This window comes from Oryzias latipes, chromosome 18, assembly GCF_002234675.1.
Source record: "Oryzias latipes chromosome 18, ASM223467v1".
NCBI classification, from domain to species: Eukaryota; Metazoa; Chordata; class Actinopteri; order Beloniformes; family Adrianichthyidae; genus Oryzias; species Oryzias latipes.
In genome coordinates, this window is record NC_019876.2 from 18,226,329 (window position 1) to 18,246,984 (window position 20,656).

The 20,656-nt window shown below is 40.5% G+C and overlaps 1 protein-coding gene across 3 annotated transcripts in view; it reads left to right on the plus strand.

Annotated features, from left to right (window-relative positions):
* Window positions 1-20,656, plus strand: part of svep1 (sushi, von Willebrand factor type A, EGF and pentraxin domain containing 1) — a 90,934-nt gene that overhangs the window by 67,493 nt on the left and 2,785 nt on the right. For 2 of the 3 annotated variants that reach the window (XM_023948970.1, XM_023948972.1), the window contains 26 exons: window positions 17-130; window positions 311-424; window positions 508-709; window positions 861-1,018; window positions 1,269-1,467; window positions 1,547-1,722; window positions 1,885-2,009; window positions 2,266-2,395; window positions 3,156-3,326; window positions 3,764-3,937; window positions 4,039-4,158; window positions 4,274-4,450; window positions 6,216-6,300; window positions 6,405-6,596; window positions 6,801-6,968; window positions 7,458-8,130; window positions 8,229-10,933; window positions 11,669-11,903; window positions 12,020-12,175; window positions 12,868-12,931; window positions 13,300-13,482; window positions 13,563-13,739; window positions 14,811-14,996; window positions 17,716-17,886; window positions 19,725-19,820; window positions 20,244-20,339. In XM_023948970.1, coding sequence (XP_023804738.1) covers window positions 17-130; window positions 311-424; window positions 508-709; window positions 861-1,018; window positions 1,269-1,467; window positions 1,547-1,722; window positions 1,885-2,009; window positions 2,266-2,395; window positions 3,156-3,326; window positions 3,764-3,937; window positions 4,039-4,158; window positions 4,274-4,450; window positions 6,216-6,300; window positions 6,405-6,596; window positions 6,801-6,968; window positions 7,458-8,130; window positions 8,229-10,933; window positions 11,669-11,903; window positions 12,020-12,175; window positions 12,868-12,931; window positions 13,300-13,482; window positions 13,563-13,739; window positions 14,811-14,996; window positions 17,716-17,886; window positions 19,725-19,820; window positions 20,244-20,339 — 7,047 coding nt within the window. The remainder of the gene's footprint in view (window positions 1-16; window positions 131-310; window positions 425-507; window positions 710-860; window positions 1,019-1,268; window positions 1,468-1,546; window positions 1,723-1,884; window positions 2,010-2,265; window positions 2,396-3,155; window positions 3,327-3,763; window positions 3,938-4,038; window positions 4,159-4,273; window positions 4,451-6,215; window positions 6,301-6,404; window positions 6,597-6,800; window positions 6,969-7,457; window positions 8,131-8,228; window positions 10,934-11,668; window positions 11,904-12,019; window positions 12,176-12,867; window positions 12,932-13,299; window positions 13,483-13,562; window positions 13,740-14,810; window positions 14,997-17,715; window positions 17,887-19,724; window positions 19,821-20,243; window positions 20,340-20,656) is intronic. The other variant, XM_023948971.1, reaches the window with a different exon arrangement.

Below are 20,656 nucleotides of genomic sequence, written 5' to 3' on the forward strand. Positions count from 1 at the left end.
GTTCTTTTTTACTCAGGTGCAAAGTGTGAGATTGACATAAATGAGTGTGACTCTGCTCCGTGTCAGAATGGGGGTCTGTGCAAAGACGGCATAGAAGAATTCAGATGTGAGTGCAAACCTGGATTCTTAGGTAAGAGAACCATAAAGAATTAAACATTTAAGACGTTTTTTCAAGTTTTGTGTGATTTCAAATTTGCCCATTTCCATTAAAAAATGTTGTCAGTTTTGTAAAAAACAAAACGAAATGGATACACAGTTATTGATAATACCAGCCTATGGTAATGCTATTTTTTCTGTCTGCTTGATTCAGGTTCTTTGTGTGAGGCTGAGGTAAATGAATGCATCTCCTCCCCATGTTTGAATGAGGGCGTATGCATGGATGAAGTCAACAAATTCACCTGCAGTTGTTCTGACGGCTTTACAGGTTAAACCCAACTTACCAGAAACTAGAGCAAATATTTTAACAAATAAACAAATATCTGTGACCTCACTGTCATGTTTCTGCAGGGCCTCGATGTGAACTGGAAATCAACGAGTGTCTGTCCAACCCCTGCTTGAATGGAGGAGTGTGTGAAGACTTGACGGGTGGCTTCAGCTGCAGCTGCTCTGTTGGATTTTCAGGGGATCGCTGTGAGATCAACATTAATGAATGTTACAGCTCTCCCTGTCTAAATGGAGGCTCATGCCTGGATGCTGTTAACAGTTTCAGGTAAAACTTGCACAATCTCAAACATAAATTAGTTTGTACTGTTGTCTCTGAGCAGTAATTTTGCCATGCAGGTGCAGTTTACTTGTTCATGTGTTTAGATTGCACCGGACAAAATCTATTCCAAACATCCTTCTGATCTTCTTCTGCACAGATGTCAGTGTGTGGAGGGCTACAGAGGTTGGCTGTGTGAAGTGGACGTAGACGAGTGTGATCCAAATCCCTGTGTGAACGGCGCCAGCTGCTTGGATGGTCTCGGGTCCTACACCTGCCGTTGCCTCCCTGGGTTCAACGGAACCAGGTGTGAGACAGGTACTACTGTAAAGAATAAAAAACATGTCACCATAGAAACTTTAGAGAAATACAACAGATGATTAAGGGAAGGCTTTTGTATCAGTCAAATGCATTTGTGGCTGTAAAAAATTACAATAAAAACAAATAAACAGTAAACAGTTTTTTTGGGGGGGATAGTAAATCTGAAAAAATAAAGAGATTACAAACTAACCGACTTTTACTGGGATTAGCAGTTTTGTCAAATAATTCTCCTGAATTTTTTTCTTAGAGATGTCATCTGCTTTTAACCTGGACTTTGAAGTATCTGGTATCCACGGTTATGTGATAATGGACGGAATGATGCCGGCACTCACAGAAATTACCTGCACCTTCTGGATGAGGTCTTCGGACACCAATAACTACGGCACACCTGTCTCCTATGCTGTGGAGGGCAGCGACAACGCCTTCCTTCTCATAGACTACAATGGGTCAGTGACATAACAATAAACCTCCAATCCCTGTTTAATTTCTACCAAATTATTTTCTCTTTGTCTTTCCTACCTACAGGTGGGTTTTGTATGTGAACGGTAAGCAACGGATCACTGACTGCCCTGCAGTGAACACGGGTCAGTGGTACCACATTGGTGTATCGTGGAGAAGCTGGGATGGAGACTGGAGGATCTACATTAATGGCAAACCGTCAGACGGAGGGAAAGGCCTGTCAGTTGGTACCACTATCCCAGGTGTAGTGCTATCCTCAGCCTCGTCTCAATTTATAAAGAAAACTTACTTCCTATAAAACTGATAATTAAAAGTGATTGGAAAAGTTCTCTTTTGGGTTTACAGAAACTGAGTTGTGTTGTCTTCCTGAGAGGTAGCTTACCTCAATGCTACATGTACTGCAGGTGGAGGAGCTTTAGTTTTAGGTCAGGACCAGGATCAGAAGGGCGAGGGCTTCAACCCTGTTGAATCTTTTGTCGGTTCCATCAGCCAACTGAATATATGGGACCGGGTCCTCACACCGCAGCAGGTAAACAGGAAAAGATTTATTTTAAGGATCACGTTTTGTGTTGCGGATTTGGGGAACTTTCAATGGCTCAAAATTAAAGAAGCATTTTGTCAATAAAGTAACCTATCTCTTTGACTTGGGAGTACTTTTAAATTTTAGATATAATGAAAAGCTGTGAACTTTTTTCACTGCTATTTCTACAAGTGTTAATGTGAATATATAATTTTGTCCTCTGTATTAACCCAAATGAGTCCAACTGTTTCTGGTCCTAATGTAGATTAAGGTCCTGGCTAGCAGCTGTCCAGCCTTTCATGTGACTCACAGAGGAAACGTCCTCGCCTGGCCTGACTTTCTAAATGGCATAGTGGGTCGAGTCAAAGTAAACCTGAACAGTATTTTCTGTGCTGGTAAGACAATATGTATATGACACTTGATTTGACTATTTAACAAATAAGCTCAACCTATTAAAGTCCCACTCCCATCATATTTTGTTCTATTTTAAAATGTTCCCTAATGGACTGTCAATTATGATGATGCCGTTTTTAGCCAAAATCGAAAAGCCTGCGTTGTTTTCTCGGACATACTTTCTGCCAAGAGGCAGAAGTTAATTAGAAATTCACCTCTGAGTTGTGGACGGGACCGTTAGCACACAGTAACTCTGACCCCCTTCCCGTCACCCATAACTGGGAGCTATTCGTTTATATGATTTTCCACTACCTTACAGTCCCCCACACCCCCAAGCTAATATTACCGGTGCAAAAAATTAGCTTGCAATTTTGGAGATATCCAGCCGCACAGTTTTGAGCCAGATACCAGCTCAGATGAGTAAAACAAAGACATACATGGATGTAGTTGTCTACTGGTGAATGCATCAGAAAGGAGCAAAGCAGGAAGCTTGTGGCCCGTCCTGCATATTTTTTTCAAATGTCCTTTTTTTTGGTCTGCTCCTGATTCACGACGATTTGATCAAAAAAATACTCAAAAATGCAATTTAAGCCTAATTTTAGTAATATATGTCCTCCATCAGAAAAATGCCACAAAGGCATGTTAAAAACACCCAAAACATGATTTATATTGGAGTGGGTCTTTAAGTACTACTAGAATTTTTTATTTTGAAATGCTTTATTGTGGATATGTCACTGCAGCTCGTTATCTTTTTTTCCTCAGACTGCCCTAAGCTTGAGAACGCTGTGCCTCACTTGCATGCCTCCACAGTGGAGGTAAGCCCAGGCGCACAGGTCCACCTTTCCTGTGATCCCGGTTTTTACCTGGTGGGGGAGCCAGTGTTGCAATGTCAAAACAAGGGGGAGTGGAATCATCCTCTGCCCAGCTGTGAACGTAAGGCCCAGACACAAATATTTGCATTACAAAAGACTTGAGGCTATAAAGCAGCAACCTTTATGCAAATAATTTTCCACTCATTTGTTTTAGAACCCTCCAGAGAATCTAAAGTAAACCTTCATGTCATAAATGGACACGGAAAAACGTCCTTTAAAAGGCTTTCCAAATTCTCCATATATTACCTACATAGGTTCAGCACAAAACATACCTACCTAACCCTAAACCAATTTATGTTGAGGTTTGATCATCAAGACATCGGCAGCCCTTTATTAACATCTGCAGCAGAATAGACTAAACATTTATATTTATAAGATCCATTTTAATTTAGGTGCATATGTGTAATTTCATAAAATATATATTTTTAAATGTTTTTTCCTTTTAAATGCCCATAGTAAAAGCGATAATGTATTACTCACCTCCTGTTGATGTTACAGGAGTGTCCTGCGGACGTCCTCATCCCCTGGAGAACGGCTTGTTTCAGGGCGCAGACTTCCATGCAGGCAGCTCTGTGGTTTATCAGTGTAATGCTGGCTTCTACCTGCTAGGAGATGCCAGGGTGTATTGCAGTAACAACGGCAAATGGGGAGGACATCCACCCGCCTGTCTGGGTAGATAAATTTCAAGAAAACATGGCGCATCTCATATGACAATAATATTTTGGCTGTAAGGCTTGAAAATTCCCAGAAATCAGCATTGTATTTGTGTTCAGATGTGGATGAGTGTGCTCTGGGTTCCGACTGCGATACACACGCCAGCTGCAAGAACACCGACGGCTCCTACATCTGCACCTGCATTCACCCGTATACAGGAGATGGTAAAAACTGCACAGGTATAAAGTCCACACGGAGAATTCTTTGAGCTAAACTTGCTTTAATCTGCAAAATATTTCTTTTGTGGATTGTAATTACATTTAAGGTCTTTCTTCTTTGTGGTTCTGTCTTTAGAACCAGTGAAATGCCAGAACCCTGGGTCTCCAGAATTTGGTCACAGAGTTGGTAGCAACTTTCTGATGGGCAGTCAGGTTGTGTTTAGCTGTGATGAAGGTTATAAGCTCTATGGTTCATCAAAACTTCGTTGCCTGGAGTCAGGAGTTTGGGACGACCCAGTTCCGTATTGCAGAGGTAAATCTTCAAGTCTTCCAACCTGGCATTCACTACAAGCACTCTAAATCTTCAAAATATGTTTTCCAGATCAGTGTGTCAGTTAAACTTTGTGTGTTTTTTTCCCTCATGAAATATTTTCAGTTGTTAGGTTACACAGTAGTCCCTCGTTTATAGCGGGAGTTACTAAATAACCTGCGATGAGTAGTCATCTTTATTTGTTCAAGTTATTATAGATGTTTTAGAGCTGTAAACCCCCTCACTACACACCTTCTACCCTTTAGACAAGCATGAACATTTTCACAGTTTTATGTTTAAACCTTCAAAGTTTAAACCTTCACAGAAAATAAGTGCAGTATTATAAAATGAAAACAAAGATCTGCAAATAATCAAAGATTGATATACATTTGTCAAAATAAACTCATTCTGTACAGGAGATACAGCACAGAGGATGTTCTACAGCCAATCAGAATACAGAACATGATGTGCTGTTTAAAAAAAAAAGAAGAAAAGAAAAAAGCAGGAACTACACTCTAAAAAACGTTGCAAGATCGCTGGAGGTGAACTGTGATAAAGCGAGGGAACAAAAACAAAAAATCCCCTTGAAAAAAAGAGTTGTTGCTTATCCATAATTTTTTGACTGCATCCTTCTGTTCTTAGTGAGCACATCTAGTAACTGCAAAACTACCACTACATTAATCAAAAATTCTCATATACAGTTTTGTTTCTTCTTAAAACCTCTCAATTAACTGCCAATTGTTAAAAACAAAAGATGTGGAGGACAATACTTATTCTCTTTACTACGAAGTCTGGAAGGTTATCATTTTACATGTTTAAATTTCTTGCTTTCTTTTTTTCCTGCTTTGCAAAAATATTCAAGAATGCCTAGCCCTTCACATTTTTGGTTTCACCCAAGGCCACAGAATAGAGGATGCATTTCAACATAACGTTTTAAGTCTTTGACATCAGAGTTTGTCAATTATTTAGGTTTCGTTCGTGACACCCAGAAATGTTGCTCAAATTTGAATCATTAAACGTAAAGACTTTTTCTTCACAATTACAACAGATCTAGTTTTCATTACTTCGATGTATCTCCAAACTAGTTCTGTAACAGGCATGAAACATGAGCTGTTAGTCTTTTTGTTTTCTTCTCTGCAGTGAGTTAAAATGTCTGACTGTGGAGCCTCGATCTAGGCTTGAAGCCACATTCTTCCTCACAGAGGAAGTGCAGCTGACTGACTCAGCAAGTGTCCACTTTAGCTGTGTGTTTCATTTAACTTGCCATGGAAAATGGGATGATTTATAGCTAATGAAAAAACTCTTAGTGAAATACACAATATATTTTGGAACTTACAAGTGATTTCTTTCAAAAACAGGATTGATGAAAATTACTCTGATGAAAATCCTGTTTTTTTTTGGTTTTAATTTGTTCCTAATGCAGGACAAATACACAAAATATTAAGCTTAAATTTGTATTTCTGAGTATTTCTTTATTCAACTTATTGGGGTTGTGAGGGGCTGTAAACTTGCGGGAAGGCGTGTAGACTGAAAACTCTCAATTATGGGTTACGGAAAGGAGGGGCGGGGTTTCTCCACACCAACAGTCCTGCCCACAACTCAGAGGCAAATTTCTAATGAACTCCTGGCACTCTGAAGAAACTTATACTTAAATAAAAAGGTTTCCTCTAGAGATATTTGGCTCTGCAGGCTTTTCATTTGTGCATCGAAGTAAAGTGTTAAGTGACATCAAAGAAATGTGTTTCATCTTGTTTTTGTTGAACCTCAGCGCTCTCCTGCCCAACACCGGATGTTCCAGAGAACTCCATCATGGAGGGAAGCAACTTCACCTATGGAAGCAAGGTGACTTTCAGGTATCCCTCACTGTGATCAAATGGATGTAACAAAATACAGTAAAAGTTTAAATAATGAGTGTACACGTGTAAGATAGCTGTTCATAATTTTTTTGGACCCTTAGATGCAAGAAAGGCTTCCTGCCTCAGATTCCCTACGGGTTTCACTGTCTTGTTAGCCTGAGATGGAGTGGAAAACCACCTGTATGTTATCCTGTTACCTGTGGGAGACCGCCTGCTGTGGAACATGCAGACGCCATCTTTACCACCAACACCTTCCTGTCTGTTGTCACATATAATTGTTCTAATGGATACAGGTATAAACCATCATCTGTTTTGAAGGAATTATGCCAATTTTTCCATACTGTGAATTAGATAGATTCACTATTTGCAAGATTTTTTTTTTGCTCTGCAACAAAAGTTATTTTTTAAGTGTTGTAAAATTTGGCTTTTTCCTTTTTTCTGTGTTGATGCAATTGTTGTAATGACAGTTGTCACTAAAGAATTGTGTTGTTGCAAAGACCACAGGGCTCAATGAAAGTAGTTTGTGAAGAGAATGGGGAATGGAGCCGGCCTGTTCCTCGGTGTGTGAGCATCAAATGCAGCCAACCACCAGCCCTTAAAGATGCCATAACTGTTGGAGAGAACTTTGAAATGGGAAACAAGGTGCACTACGTCTGCAAAGAAGGGTAAAAGAATGTTCATTTAACTTTCTTTACCTCTTTACACCAGAGGAGCTTTAGCTCAAGTGTTGACATTTTATCGACTATCGTAACTCTTCGACCAGTAACTTAATTCCAGCTAATTTTGAAGCTGAGAGAAGCAGCTTTGTGCTGATATGTTTCTGATATTACGTTAGTAATGTGTTGCATAGTCGATATGAAACACAGCTTTTCTCCATGACTGAAGCTATTTCGCCTTGATTGTGTGAATGAAGAGTGTGTAATTTAGACGTTGCCAGCAAAGTCTCTTGCGTTAAATGGGTAATTCAGTTTTTATGTATCTTTGATTTAAAAAACAAAAAAAATACTAAAAAATGTATGCATTGATTCTGATGGTCATTAGGCAAACTGTACAATTCTGCCTTCTCTAAATATGTGGCTTGTATGGATTTTAAATATTACATCTGCTCGCAGTAATTAACATACTTTTCTGCATTTGGTTCTCGTTACATGCAGCTACACTCTGATTGGCCCAGAGAGCAGAGAGTGTCTTTTAACTGGCCAGTGGAGTGAAAGTTCCGCTCAGTGTGTCCCTCGCTCCTGTGGCCCACCTCCTGCCATTGACCATGCCGAGCCCTATGAGAGCCACCAGTTATATGGAGACACTGCCAACTATTACTGTATTGACGGGTACACTGCCAGCAACAACTCCAAAATGGTGTGTAATGCTCAGGGTGTGTGGGCTCCTCCTGATGGCTTGGAGGTCCCTCGTTGCATTGCAAATTTCTGCCCCCGCCCACTCGATCTGCCTCATGCAATTTTGGATGCTGTCAGTAAACCTAAATATCCTACCAACACTGAAGTAATCTACAAATGTGAGGAGGGGTTCATGCCCAACACAACAGCCTCGCTCAGATGCCTGATGGGAGGAATATGGGAGCCATCACCATTTGAAATTAGTTGTATTCCAGTGAGGTGCTCCAAGCCTGAAAGTATTGAGCACGGCTACGTAGCAGAAACCAACTACAGTTTTGGGGCTGTGGTGGCGTACAGCTGTGACCCTGGCTTCATGATCCGAGGGGAGAAGCGAAGGACCTGCCAAGCTAATGGAGAGTGGGGAGGAGCTCTGCCAGTCTGTATGCCAGTGACCTGTTCTAGTCCTCCATTGCTCCGGAATGGATACATCAAGGTCAGCAGTTGAAAGAAAATGTACACTATAATATTATAATTTATAATTTAATTTATATTAAATCATATTAAATGCACATATTTTTAATCATTTTCTAGACCAGAAGTGGACTCACTTTCAAAAGCAAGGTGACTTATGCCTGCAGAGAAGGCTACAGGCTGGATGGTCGACCAGAACGAGTTTGTCAAGCCAACCGAAAGTGGTCCAGTCAGGAAACCCCAACCTGCGTTCTCTTGACCTGCAAACCTCCCCCCATCATCCCTCATGGAGTCTACAAGGGCTCTGATTTTCAAGTGGGTCACAAAGTACAATATGTCTGCAATGAAGGCTATGAGCTATCAGGAGATGCCATCTGGACCTGTGACAAGAACGGAACATGGGATAAAATGAAGCCCCCACGCTGCTCTCCAGTCAAGTGCCCAGAGCCTTTGCTTGAGGAGAACCATATGGTCCTGAAAAGACTTGATTATGAATCTGGAATAGTGGAGTTATCTTGTGAGATTGGCTATGTTCTGGAGGGGGCTCAGATTATCCGCTGTACCCCATCTCAGGAGTGGAATGATACTTTTCCTGTATGTAAGCAAGTGTTTTGCGGACCCCCACCCGAAATATCATTTGGTGCTCCTTCGTCTTCTCCCCCATTCTCCTTTAGCTCTGTGGTGACATACACATGTATGGATGGCTTTAGTTTTAAAAAAGAAGACTTTGTATCCTGTCTGGTTAGTGGGCAGTGGAGTACTCCTTACCCAGAATGCATCCCAGTTGAATGTCCTCAGCCTGTGGAGATTTCCAATGGAATTGTTGATGTCCAGGGTCTGATGTACCTCAGCAAAGCACTTTATACCTGTAAGAGTGGATATAATTTAGTGGGAAATTCCACAGTCCTCTGTGGAGAAAGGGGTATCTGGATTGGAGGGGTGCCATCTTGCCGTCCGATTGAATGCCCCATCCCGAAGCAGGTGGCCAATGGGAAAGTGGCTTACAGAAAACTTCAGTTTGGTCATAGTGCCACCTACTCCTGTCACCGTGGCTTTCGCCTCGAAGGCCCTGAAATGGTGAAGTGCTTAGCCAATGGGAATTGGGACTTAGAACCACCCAATTGTGTTCAAATTTCTTGCACCCCACCTAAGGCAATTGAAAATGGTTTTGTTGAAGGCCAAGATCACAGTTTTGGTGTAACTATTTTTTACAGCTGCTTTCCAGGCTTCCAGCTTGTAGGTCAAGACCATCTAACCTGTGAGGAAGTTGGCTGGTCCAGTTCGGTCCCTGTATGTGTGCCCTCAGATTGTGGTCTGCCTCCTCACATTGACTTTGGAGACTATGTCAGGGTAACAGACTCTACCTCCATTGACGCTTTAACAGCTGCCCCACTAGATTTGAACTTCCTTCATGGGACACTGATTGAGTACCGTTGTCACAAGGGCTACGAAATCACCTTTCACACAAGGCTGATGTGTCAGGAGAATGGGGGTTGGAACGGGACAGCCCCGTCGTGTATCCCAGCTGAGTGTGAAACACCACCTAATCCAGAACATGGCTGGGTGAATGTGACGGATGCCTCGGTTGGCAGCATCGTCACATACTCTTGTGAGAGAGGATATGAGCTGAAGGGGGAGTCTGTGAGGCAGTGCATATCAGGCCATCTTTGGACAAGCGATGCCCCAACATGTCACCCCATTTCCTGTGACAATCCAGGGCCTATTGATAATGGGACAACTCATGGGGTTGATTTTGTTTATCTTGAAGTTATGCATTTTGAGTGTGATCCAGGGTTTGTCCTTAGAGGCAGTGACACTATAGCGTGCCTGGCTGATGGAAAGTGGAATGGACAGAAACCACTCTGTGAGCCGGTCTTATGCGGTCCTCCAATTGTCCCCAGTGATGTTACAGTTGAAGGCAAAGAATACACATATAACAGCAGGATTGAACTGAGCTGTCCACCTGGTTTTGTTTTAAAAGGGATGTCTGTACACGTTTGCCAAGCTGATGGTACCTGGAGCCACGAGTCTCCTACCTGCATACCAGCCCGCTGCAGCAAACCTTCCCCAATACCTCATGGGCATTACATGGGCTCAGAGTTTGGCTACAACAGCAAGGTGAAGTATGAATGTGATCGGGGATATAAGCTCAGTGGGGATCCGACACTTGTTTGTAAATCAGATGGACTTTGGGACAAACCAGTGCCACGGTGTGACATAATTAGCTGCGACCCCCCTGAGGACATCAGTCATGGTTTCCTGAACGGCTCCAGCTTTAACTACAACGATGTGGTGGAGTACGTCTGCTTCGATGGATATGAGATAGTTGGAGACCCGGTCTTGCGATGTTCCTATGAAGGCCTTTGGTTGGGTTCAGTGCCGGAGTGCCAGCCCTGTGTCTGTGCTCTACCTGGAGTAAAATTTGGCAAAGTTCTCAGCAGTGGCCATGCCTGTGGGGATCGTCTGCAGTTTCAGTGCGACAAGGGCTACAAACTGCTGGGTCCTTCTCAAGCAACATGTGAAAAAGGAGGGGTTTGGAGCCCTGGGGTGCCAATGTGCAGTCGTGGGAGGTGCAGCTCCCCACCACCTGTGGTTCCTAATGCTGTTTTGCAAGGTGACACTGTCACCTTGTTAGACACTGCCATATATAAGTGTCGGCCTGGGTACCAGCGAAAAGGGCCCCTCTTTGTCTCCTGTGGAAGGGATGGCCAGTGGGGGGAACCCAGAATCCGCTGTGAGGCAGTGAACTGTGGAAAGCCACCAGCAATTCTCCATGCCCAAGTGTTGGAGGACAATTTCACCTTTCCAAACAAGATCACTTACAGGTAAATTTTATGTTTGTATGTCAAAAAGATCAATGAAAGTACTGTATTTTTTGGACTATAAGTTGCACTGGAGTATAAGTCGCAGCAGCCAAAAAAGGCATAACAAAAAAGAAAAAAAATCATATATAGGTCGCACTATGGTGTAAGTTGCCCTTTTGGGAGAAATTTAGAAACCAAAGTACGGGAACATGAACAGAGGTTTTATCTTGAAAGGCAAATTATAATAACGAAATAGATAACAATAATAGACTGAATATCTGCACAGTTCACTACCATAATGCAATGAGGCTTGTTTACCTTCAGGATACATTGGAGTGTATTAGTGGAACATGAACAACTTTTCAGATAAGCATAGCATAAAGAACATGCTAACAAGTTGACCAAACTCTTTATATCACTTTAAGTCACTTAATCTGTTGAATTCTTCATCCTCTGTGTCGCTTTGGAACAGTTCTGCCAAGACTGGTGTAAGACGAAACAGCACTTCTTTTGCATTGGTGTCGGCAGCAAATAATGACACACTTACATACACTGCCCTCTAGTGGTTGTTGCTATTTATTCATTCTTAAATTCACATTTAAGTCGCACCCCTGCCAAACTTAGCAAAAAAAAGAGACTTATTCTCTGAGAAATACGGTATTTCTGTTAACATTTAATAAATGTGTACTTTTCTGACTCAGTTTGAATTTTTGGTATGTCAACCTGAGGATGCCTTAAGTCTCTCCTGTTTTTCAGGTGTGATGATGGTTACGAACTAGCCACACTGGCAGCTTCTCTCTCCTGCCAGAGTGATGGCACCTGGTCCAAGCGCAACATCAAGTGCCACCCTACCCCATGTTTGCTACCCAGCAACCTTTCTGATCCCCATCTGGTAGTCAGTGGGAGGAAGCTCACTCCAGTCGGAGACACCATCACTTTCTCTTGCCCACCTGGATTTTACTTGCAGGGTTCAGCTCTGGCAGAGTGTCAGGTAGGAAACAAATATCTGTCTTTTCACTTCTCTAATGGGTACCTGTATACCTGAGTATGTCACTTCAGTCAAATGAAAAACAGCTAAATATCTTGATATTATTCACATTTAATTAGGTGGGCGGAATCTGGGCTCCAAGCATCTCAACAGTTTTCTGCAAGATGGTTGTGTGTGAGAAACCTCCTCCTCTACTTCACGGTGTCATTAAGGGCGACAGCTACAACTATGGAGACCTGGTTCTGTACTCCTGCTTACCTGGGTTTGACATGAAGGTACGTTTCTAGGTTGAATATTTTGGAACTGGGCACAAAGAATAAAGTTAGCTAAAATAAATAAAATATAAATAAAAAAAAAATATATATATATATATATATATATATATATATATATATATATATATATATATATATATATATATATATATATATATATATATATATATATTCATAAAGAATACAAGCCTTTTTTTAAAAGAACATTTATCAAGATTACATTTTGTACTTATTACGGTTTAAAAAGGTTTTTTACAAAGATCCTATCCTGACTTCTAACAATTCACTAACTCACTTGGCAAATAGTTGTGATCCGGTTACAGAAAGTCATGTGATTCCACCTCAGCAACAATAGCATATGAAGTACTAGCATGACGGGAAGTGCTGAGTCACTCTGTTCCTGATGTGCTGATCCCCACAAAGCTTGCACTGTTGGAATATTCACTACAATGAACCCTTTCAGTGCTTTGAGAACAAAGAAAGATCAAGGTGTGAACTGTGGACCTTAGCAACACTAAGAATGCTTTGCTGGAAGAAAAACTACTTAAAATAACATCATAGCTTAATCAATATTATTCACTTTATAGCTTCCTGTTTCATGCTGCAGTGCAGATCAATAAAGTATGTGGGTGTGTTACAATGCTTAGCTCATCAGATGTTCTCTTTGCACCCTGGTCTGCGTTTCTTTTCAGGGAGAGGCTGTCCAGACATGTCAAGCAGACAGAAAATGGAACGGCACACAGCCTGTGTGTGTTGGTAAGTTTCTGTACAAGGAAGTTTCTTTCCAAACTGATAAAAGGATAAATAAAAAGCCCTCACAGAAGATAGGAAAATGATAAGGTGTTATAAGGGATTCAGCAATCTGTGACTTTAAATCAATATAGCTCCGACTTTCATGCTCCACAGCTAACATGTAGCTGCAGCTTCAAGTCAGGAATTTCTTTTGTTTTGAATGTAGTAGACAGGTGTGGCCCTCAGTCAAGGTCTCAGCTCTGTATTGTTACTTTTTTTTTGTTCTATTTAGAAAAAAAAGTAGTTATGAAGAACAGTTTCCAGAATGTTGAGATTCCTTGTAGCAGCGACTGTTTACATGAAAATTTTTTGCCATGTTTATGTGTCTGAAGCCTCTTCAGAGTATGCCTGCGGGCCGCCTCCTACTGTCAGCCATGCCCAATTCAGGATAACAGCAGAGAGTCACTTGCTTAATGTTAGCTACCTGTGTAATGCTGGAATGCAGCTTGTGGGGCCAGAAACCCTCACCTGTCTGGCTGATGGCACCTGGAGCCTACCGGCACCTACATGTGAAGGTACAGAGGCAGGACTGAGAATGTCGTCATGGTTCTACCTCTCCACTGTTTGTCCTTCTAATAAAATCTATTGTTTTTAGTGGCCAGAGGCTGTGACGGTCCCGTACAGCTGGTGCATGGTCGAGTGCAGGATCACATCCTGAACAGTGAACGGGCTCTGGAGTTCCAGTGTGATAAAGGTTTCTCCCTGGTGGGAGACCATCTCGTGGTGTGTTTAGGAGGCAACACGTGGAGTTCTGCTTTTCCTACATGCCAACGTGAGATATTTTTGGATCTCACTTTTTTTTACTTCGTTCTGTCTCATTTGCTTGTCTTTAAAGCTGGCAAGACAAAGGCAACAGTTGTCTTGCAAATTCTTTAGATTTCCATCACATATCTACAACAAGCAGGAAAACACATCCATTTGATATATTTTTATGAGTGGTTATGCTTTATTGTGTGCTAAGATCTTCTCTCATCCTAAGATTATAGTATGAGTAAATAAAGAATGAGTATTATGTAAAAAATTATCAAAATACAATACAGGAAAAAGGTGGAACTCATTCTACTGGATAATTTTCTATTCAATTCTAGAACAAATGATTTGAAAAATGATTTGATATTTTATATAGAAATACATCAACACATAAATCCAAACCTCAAGTTTCTAACTGTTAAAAAAAAGTTGTTCTGTGTTTAATAACAAAAGAATCTGGAAAGATCAATAAAAATTGTAATTGTTTTTACAAAAATGCTGTAAAGAAGAAATAATATTCTCAGCCTCATACATGAATTAATGCACAGATCAAGAGTTGTGTCTTCTGTTTGAAGGTGAAGCTTGGGGGGAACCAAATATCCTTTTCATGTTATTGTAATGGGTTGTATACATTTTAATTCGACTATTTTAATTTTTAAAATGATGCTATGTGTTGACAAGGGCACCCACATACACATGCCCCACTTTCTGAGTCAATATGAAAATTATTGACAAAGATTTAGAAATCATCAACACAAGCATCTTTAAACAGTGCAAGAATAACCAAAGCAACAGCACCCTTTTAAAGCCTCCCCATATTTAACCCTTGTGCTATCGTAGGCACTTTGAGATTGGGAGTTGGGTCATCTGGACCCCACTAGACAGTACGCTGAACTTTTTTCTTTAATGATTTGTGATCTTCACTGGTTTCCATGGTTTACATGAAATCCTCTCCACCTTTATCCACCACCATCATGGTAGGGAGAACACGTCAATGGTCATCTTGATGCCATAGGATAGCACAAGGGATAATGTTTCAGCTGTGCCGCTGTGTTGTATAGAATAAATAAATTCTGGGGCTTTTTTCTCACAGCAAAGTCATGTCCACCTCCTCCGGGCTGGAGGGGAAACAGCAGCAGGAGCGTTGGATCACATCAGGAGTTTTATGTTGGACAGTCTGTTCCTGTTTCCTGCCCCAAAGGTCAGAAAGTGAAAGGCAGTGGCTCCATCACTTGCAGGCCAGACCAGACCTGGACCTCTGTGAGTTCAGTGTGTGAAAGTGAGTCCAAGTTTGTTTTTTTAATCAACTCATGTATCTAGTGTTTTCAGTAAAATTGAAATGTTTAGCATTTGAATTAGAGTTTTAAGTAAAAGTTGAATAAAAAATGCAATGAGAAAATTTTGACAAATAAAGCTAACAACCGAAGAGAACAGTTATGGACAGTAACTGTTTAAACCCCTAACCCACAGGACTTAAAATTAGAACTGGAAAAAAATAGGATGCTATAATAAATATGTTAAAAAATATTTTTAACTTTTCGATTCATTGGGATCCTATAAAGGGATAACTGCTGTGTTGTTATTTATATATATATTTTATCTTTGTTGTCTTGTACAAACGGAAAATGTAAATAAACTGCAAATTTTAAATAGTTATATTTATCTTAACAAAACAATCTTTCAAGTCAAATAGAAGTGTTTTAAAAAAAAGATTCTACTGTAAATTTTAAATTTTAAGTATGCCAAATGAACGTAGCCATGAGGGGGCTCGAGCCAGGGTCTCATCGTGCCGGTCCCAAGCCTGGATAAATACAGAGGGTTGTGTCAGGACGGACAACCGCCATAAAATCTTTGCCAAGCCAAATATGCGAATCAGACCTATGATATCCACACTGGATCAGTTAAAGCGTCCGCCGACCGCCGTCGGTGGTGTTCACCGACAGGGTGCCATTGGAAATTGGACTACTGTTGGTCGGAAAAGGAGGAGAGGAAGATAGTCATGAGTTTTGGACTGACAGTAGGGACAGGAAAAGGTAAAGTTAGTTGACATGACGCAGAGGAGAAAGGTAGACATACTATGTGTCAAGAGTAATGGAGAGTGTGGTAAAGAAGGGAAGAAGCAAGTGTAGGCAGGTTGGAATGAGTGGATAAAAGAGTTTCAGCTCAAATAAAAGGAAAGGTGTAGAAAATTGTGGTGAGACAAACCGTGTTGTTCGGCCTAGAAAGTGGTACTGATGAAAAGACATGAAGCAGAGCTGGAGGTAGCAGAGGATGAAGATACTGAGGTTCTATTTGGGAGTGACTGGATCACAAATGAGTGCATCAGAGGGACAGCAAATATTAGGTTTTGGAGATGAAGTCAGAGAGGCCTGACTGATGGTTCCAGAGGAAAGACAGTGGATATATTGGTAGAAGGATGCTGAGTCTAGAGCTGCCAGGCAAGATGTCTAGAGGAAGACCAAAGATTGATGCAGTGAACAAAGACATGAAGGTAGCTGGGGTTAGAAAAGAGGATGCAGAAGACAGGGTTAGATGGAGGAAGGTAATTCTCAAGGTGACTCCTGAAGGGAAAAGCCAAAAGGAAACAAAAATAGTATGTCAAATTAGGATACTTCGTTATGTAAAAATAGTTTAGTGTAGAAATTCAGTAGAATTTATTCTTTTCTGTACATTTGGCTCAACCAAAAATCAATTTTTATTCCTTGTAAACATGATTTGATTTATGCAAGTTTGTTCTAATGTTGGTTTTGGGTTTACAATAAAGAATTCCTTGATATCAAATCAAATCTTACTTAGAAAATGGAATATGGATTCATTAAATATGATTTTTTTCCCTTGAAGTCATATATTTTACTTTTTCAGTCAAAAAAACACTGTTAGTTAGCTATTATTATAAAAATTCAGGATTTTTAATAAGAAATTTGCCACTTTTGTTTGCTTCTTATATAAAACAGAGTTTTTTATAACCAAACAAAACTGGTTGAACCTGTACAATCCCATGGTGACATCAGTGCAAAGAAAATCGGTCTGGGTTCATATGGACTAAATGAAAATGTTAAAAATAAATTGATATTAAATCAAATCATAAGCATGGGAATAAATTAATTTGGTAGTTTGGCAGTAATACTCATCCATATGTGTTTTTTTTAATTGCTTGTAAGAACCAAGTTCTTAAAGGCAACTGTTTACGTCATTTCTGTCGTAACCTTTCACCTGTTGGTTAACTCTTCTCCTTTCAAAGGTTGTGAAAATAGAATAACCTATGCGAGCTCTTTCCTCTCATGGCCGGTTGCTTCACACTCTTGCACAGCTCTCGGTCTGCCTCTTAATCTGCCTGTTTGCTCAATCACTGTTTTTTTTTCTTCTCTCGACTGTCTGCAGTCTTTAATCCCGACAAATGAAGCTACATCAAACACAGTGTGTGTCTCCTGCATGATGTGCTAATACTGGGCATCTCTGCAGCTTCTATGGCAACCTTTGTTTAATACACTTTTATCTGTTTCAGGTGCAGCAGCGCTAAACATGAAACACCACGACTCACTGCCTAGATTTACATGATGTTACATGCATGTTAATAAGTTTCCTGCAGCTTCATATCAATCTTTGACATGGATATGTTGAATGAAAAATCACAGTTCTCTAGGAAAATGCTATATAAAGAAAAATACCCTTTCATTAAAAGAATGTTTTTTTCATCACTGTATAACTGATTTTTAATCAGATTGAGTCTTGAGCAATAGTTAGCAATAGCAATAGCTGAATTGATAAAAAAAATTAAAGAATAACTAATGACTCCCAAAAGCACAGAAAAATTGAAAGAGTTTGACAAAATAAAGAAACATCTCTTAAAACAAAATCCATAAATACTTAACTTGAATTGCATGTATTTAAATCATGGCGTCAGACTTTCTAGATATTTCACAGGTTAATTTCAATAAGGACAAAATATGACTCGGTGAGTAACTTTTGGGTCGTTCCATCTGGGCTGTTGCATATAGGGGTGCCCTGCGGCCCCCCTCTCCATGTGGCCAATGGGGTTGTGCGAGGGGCTGTGTTCCAGTTCGGGGATGTGGCGGTGTATTCGTGTTATGCCGGCTACACCATGGAGGGTGTTGGAAGGAGCAGGTGTCAGGAAAACGGCACCTGGACGCCGCCCCCCACGTGCAGAGGTAGACAGAACAGAGAAGAGACTCCTGCCTGTCTGTGGACTCTTCCTGCTTTTGCTGACCGTCTCTGCATCAACAACGGCATGCAGCCTTTTAACTCTCAACTCCTTTTTCCTATATCTAGCGCTTAATTTCTGCCCTGCTTTAAAGTCCCACTCTGATCATCTTTTGATCTATTGTAAAAGCGTGGCCATTGGTCTTTTAATGATGACTATGCTGTGTTAAGCCCAATTCTAAAAACCTGTCTTTTTCTATGACATGCGGTGCCTTGCGAAAGTATTCTGCCCCATTGAACTTTTCAATCTTTTGCCACCTTTCAGGCTTCCAACATAAATATATACAATATTAATTCTTTGTGAAGAATCAACAACAAGTGGGACACAATCATAAAGTGGAACGAAAATATATTGGATATTTGAAACTTGTTTAACAAATAAAAACCTGAAATATTGGCGTGCAAAATTTTTCAGCCCCTTTACTTTCAGTGCAGCAAACTCTAAATAGAATTCACCTGTATGTAATCAAGTCTCCCGTTGGCCTCGAGTAAGCCTGCCTCCATTTCCCATCAACCATTTTTTTACTCTCTGTACCACTAGCTTACAGCCCCTAATTTATTTTTTAATGTTCTCCATTATCATAAAATGCCACAAGAACATGTGATATACACTATTTTCATCGGGGTGGGTCTCTAAGACCCAAAGCGTTTTACATTCACAGTTCAATTCATCCATGCGCAGAAACATTCACTCCAAACTCTGCTGCCTAAAACTGGCTCTTACCTGTAACCATCAGGAGTAATGTGGGGTTCAGTGTCTTACCCAGGGACACTTTAACACACAGAGCCAAACCTGCGATTTTCCTATCAGAGGTCGACCGCTCTACCTCTACACCATGGCCATTCATGTTGGAAATTTCTCATTGGTTTTCTCCAGATTCCCTTACTACTACTTAGTGCACTTTATAGTGTTTTGGGGGTTTCTGAATCTATAATTTCGAAATCGAGTCCAATAGAAATTTTCCAGAAGTCTCGGTAAAAAAAACACTGTTCATTAATTCTCACTAGATTGGTGATTATAGACCAAGATGCATTGTGTTTGAATGATATTTCATGTGAAAAAATGTATTTAAATTATTTTTTATAGTTAGTTTCCATCATTGGAACTCAGTGGATTCATATTGTCTTCTTAAAATGGTCATATATATTAGATTTTTACTTTAGGAAATCTGTGACATAATATTTGCCACTAAAAAAAGTAGTGACCAAGGTGTCCTAATTGCATATGAAATCCAGGACACTAGATAGTCCCACACTTTATAGTTTTTTTAGTAGTTAGGGAGTAGGGACAGAATTCAGACAAAGCCAATAAAAAGCATTTGTAGATTTCATTTAAACAATAATATATTAAAACGTCTTTTTAGCAAAAATGTATCTCCTTGATCTAAAAAAAGACACTAAATTAGAGATGTTTAATGTGTGTTTAATGATCATTATCTTTTTTTATTGGACAGTCCTGGACCGCAAAGCACAGAAACTGCTTTGTGGTTATGAAAAGGATGCATTAGTCTGTCACAAAGAAAAGGGAAATCCAAACACCCAGTTGTGAATTATTCATGTCAGAATAAGGCTGGGTCAAAGTGAGTCTGCTTAACATTTGGTGGGGAGTGTTCTTTCTCTTTAAAGCTCTGTTATTAACTGAAGAAAATGATGCTGCATGTTTGTTCTGCTTTTGTTTGGTTGAGAGTCCAGATGTAACCAATTTCAGCCATCTTTCTGTAAATACTGAATGTAGAGTCAGTAGAGTATAACCCCATCCCTGCCGTTTTATTTCCCCCTCCCACAGCCGTGTGCTGGATGCCATGTCAGAACGGAGGGGTCTGCCAGCGACCCAACGCCTGCGCCTGCCAAGAGGGCTGGATGGGTCGGCTATGTGAGGAGCGTAAGTGTTTCTCAAAGACGCAGCAGATTGAGTGGATGGTGCAGATGCCGGCCAGAGACAGAGCGAATGAACAAAAACTGCTGCTGTATGCTGTGCATGCATAATTGATGTTTTATAAACTATGACATAGAAGTAAGAGCATTTGTTTCAAATGCTGAATAGTGGGTTTATTGGAGAAATCCAGATTCATATAAATTCTGTCTCTTTGGACCTTTTTATGGGTTGAGTTTAGTTCTAAACCTAAAACAGCAAGTCAGAGTGTTTTAAGACTATATGATGCATTGTGTTTTGATAATGGCTCAAAATTTGCTGTATTTTCTCCTGGAATGTGGTCTTGACTATACTGACTTTCAGATGTATTGGCTAGAAAGGTGTTAATCTATAGAAGTTTTGGTTAAACACCTCCTGTCTGTTCTCTAACAGCTATCTGCATCTTGCCTTGCCTGAACGGAGGCCGCTGTGTGGCTCCATACAAGTGTGAGTGTCCAGCTGGGTGGACGGGCACACGCTGTCAAACAGGTAAGTTTCTGTGACAGTTTTTGTGTACACAAGATTGTTGTTTTTAAAGTTCAACTCTAATCTAATCTTTTGATCTATTGTAGTAGCGCTTACCAGTGGTCTTTTAATCATGATTATGCTGTTTTTTTAAAACTTGTGTCATTTTCTAGGATATAGTTTCTGCAGAGCCGCAGTGGGTCATTAGAAATTCATCTCTGAGTTGTGGCCGGGACTGTGCAATATAAGCCTGCCCCCACTTCCCATCATCCATCTGTTTACACTCTCTGCCATTAGCTTATAGTCCCTCTCACAGCTCAGACAAGGAAAACGACATACGT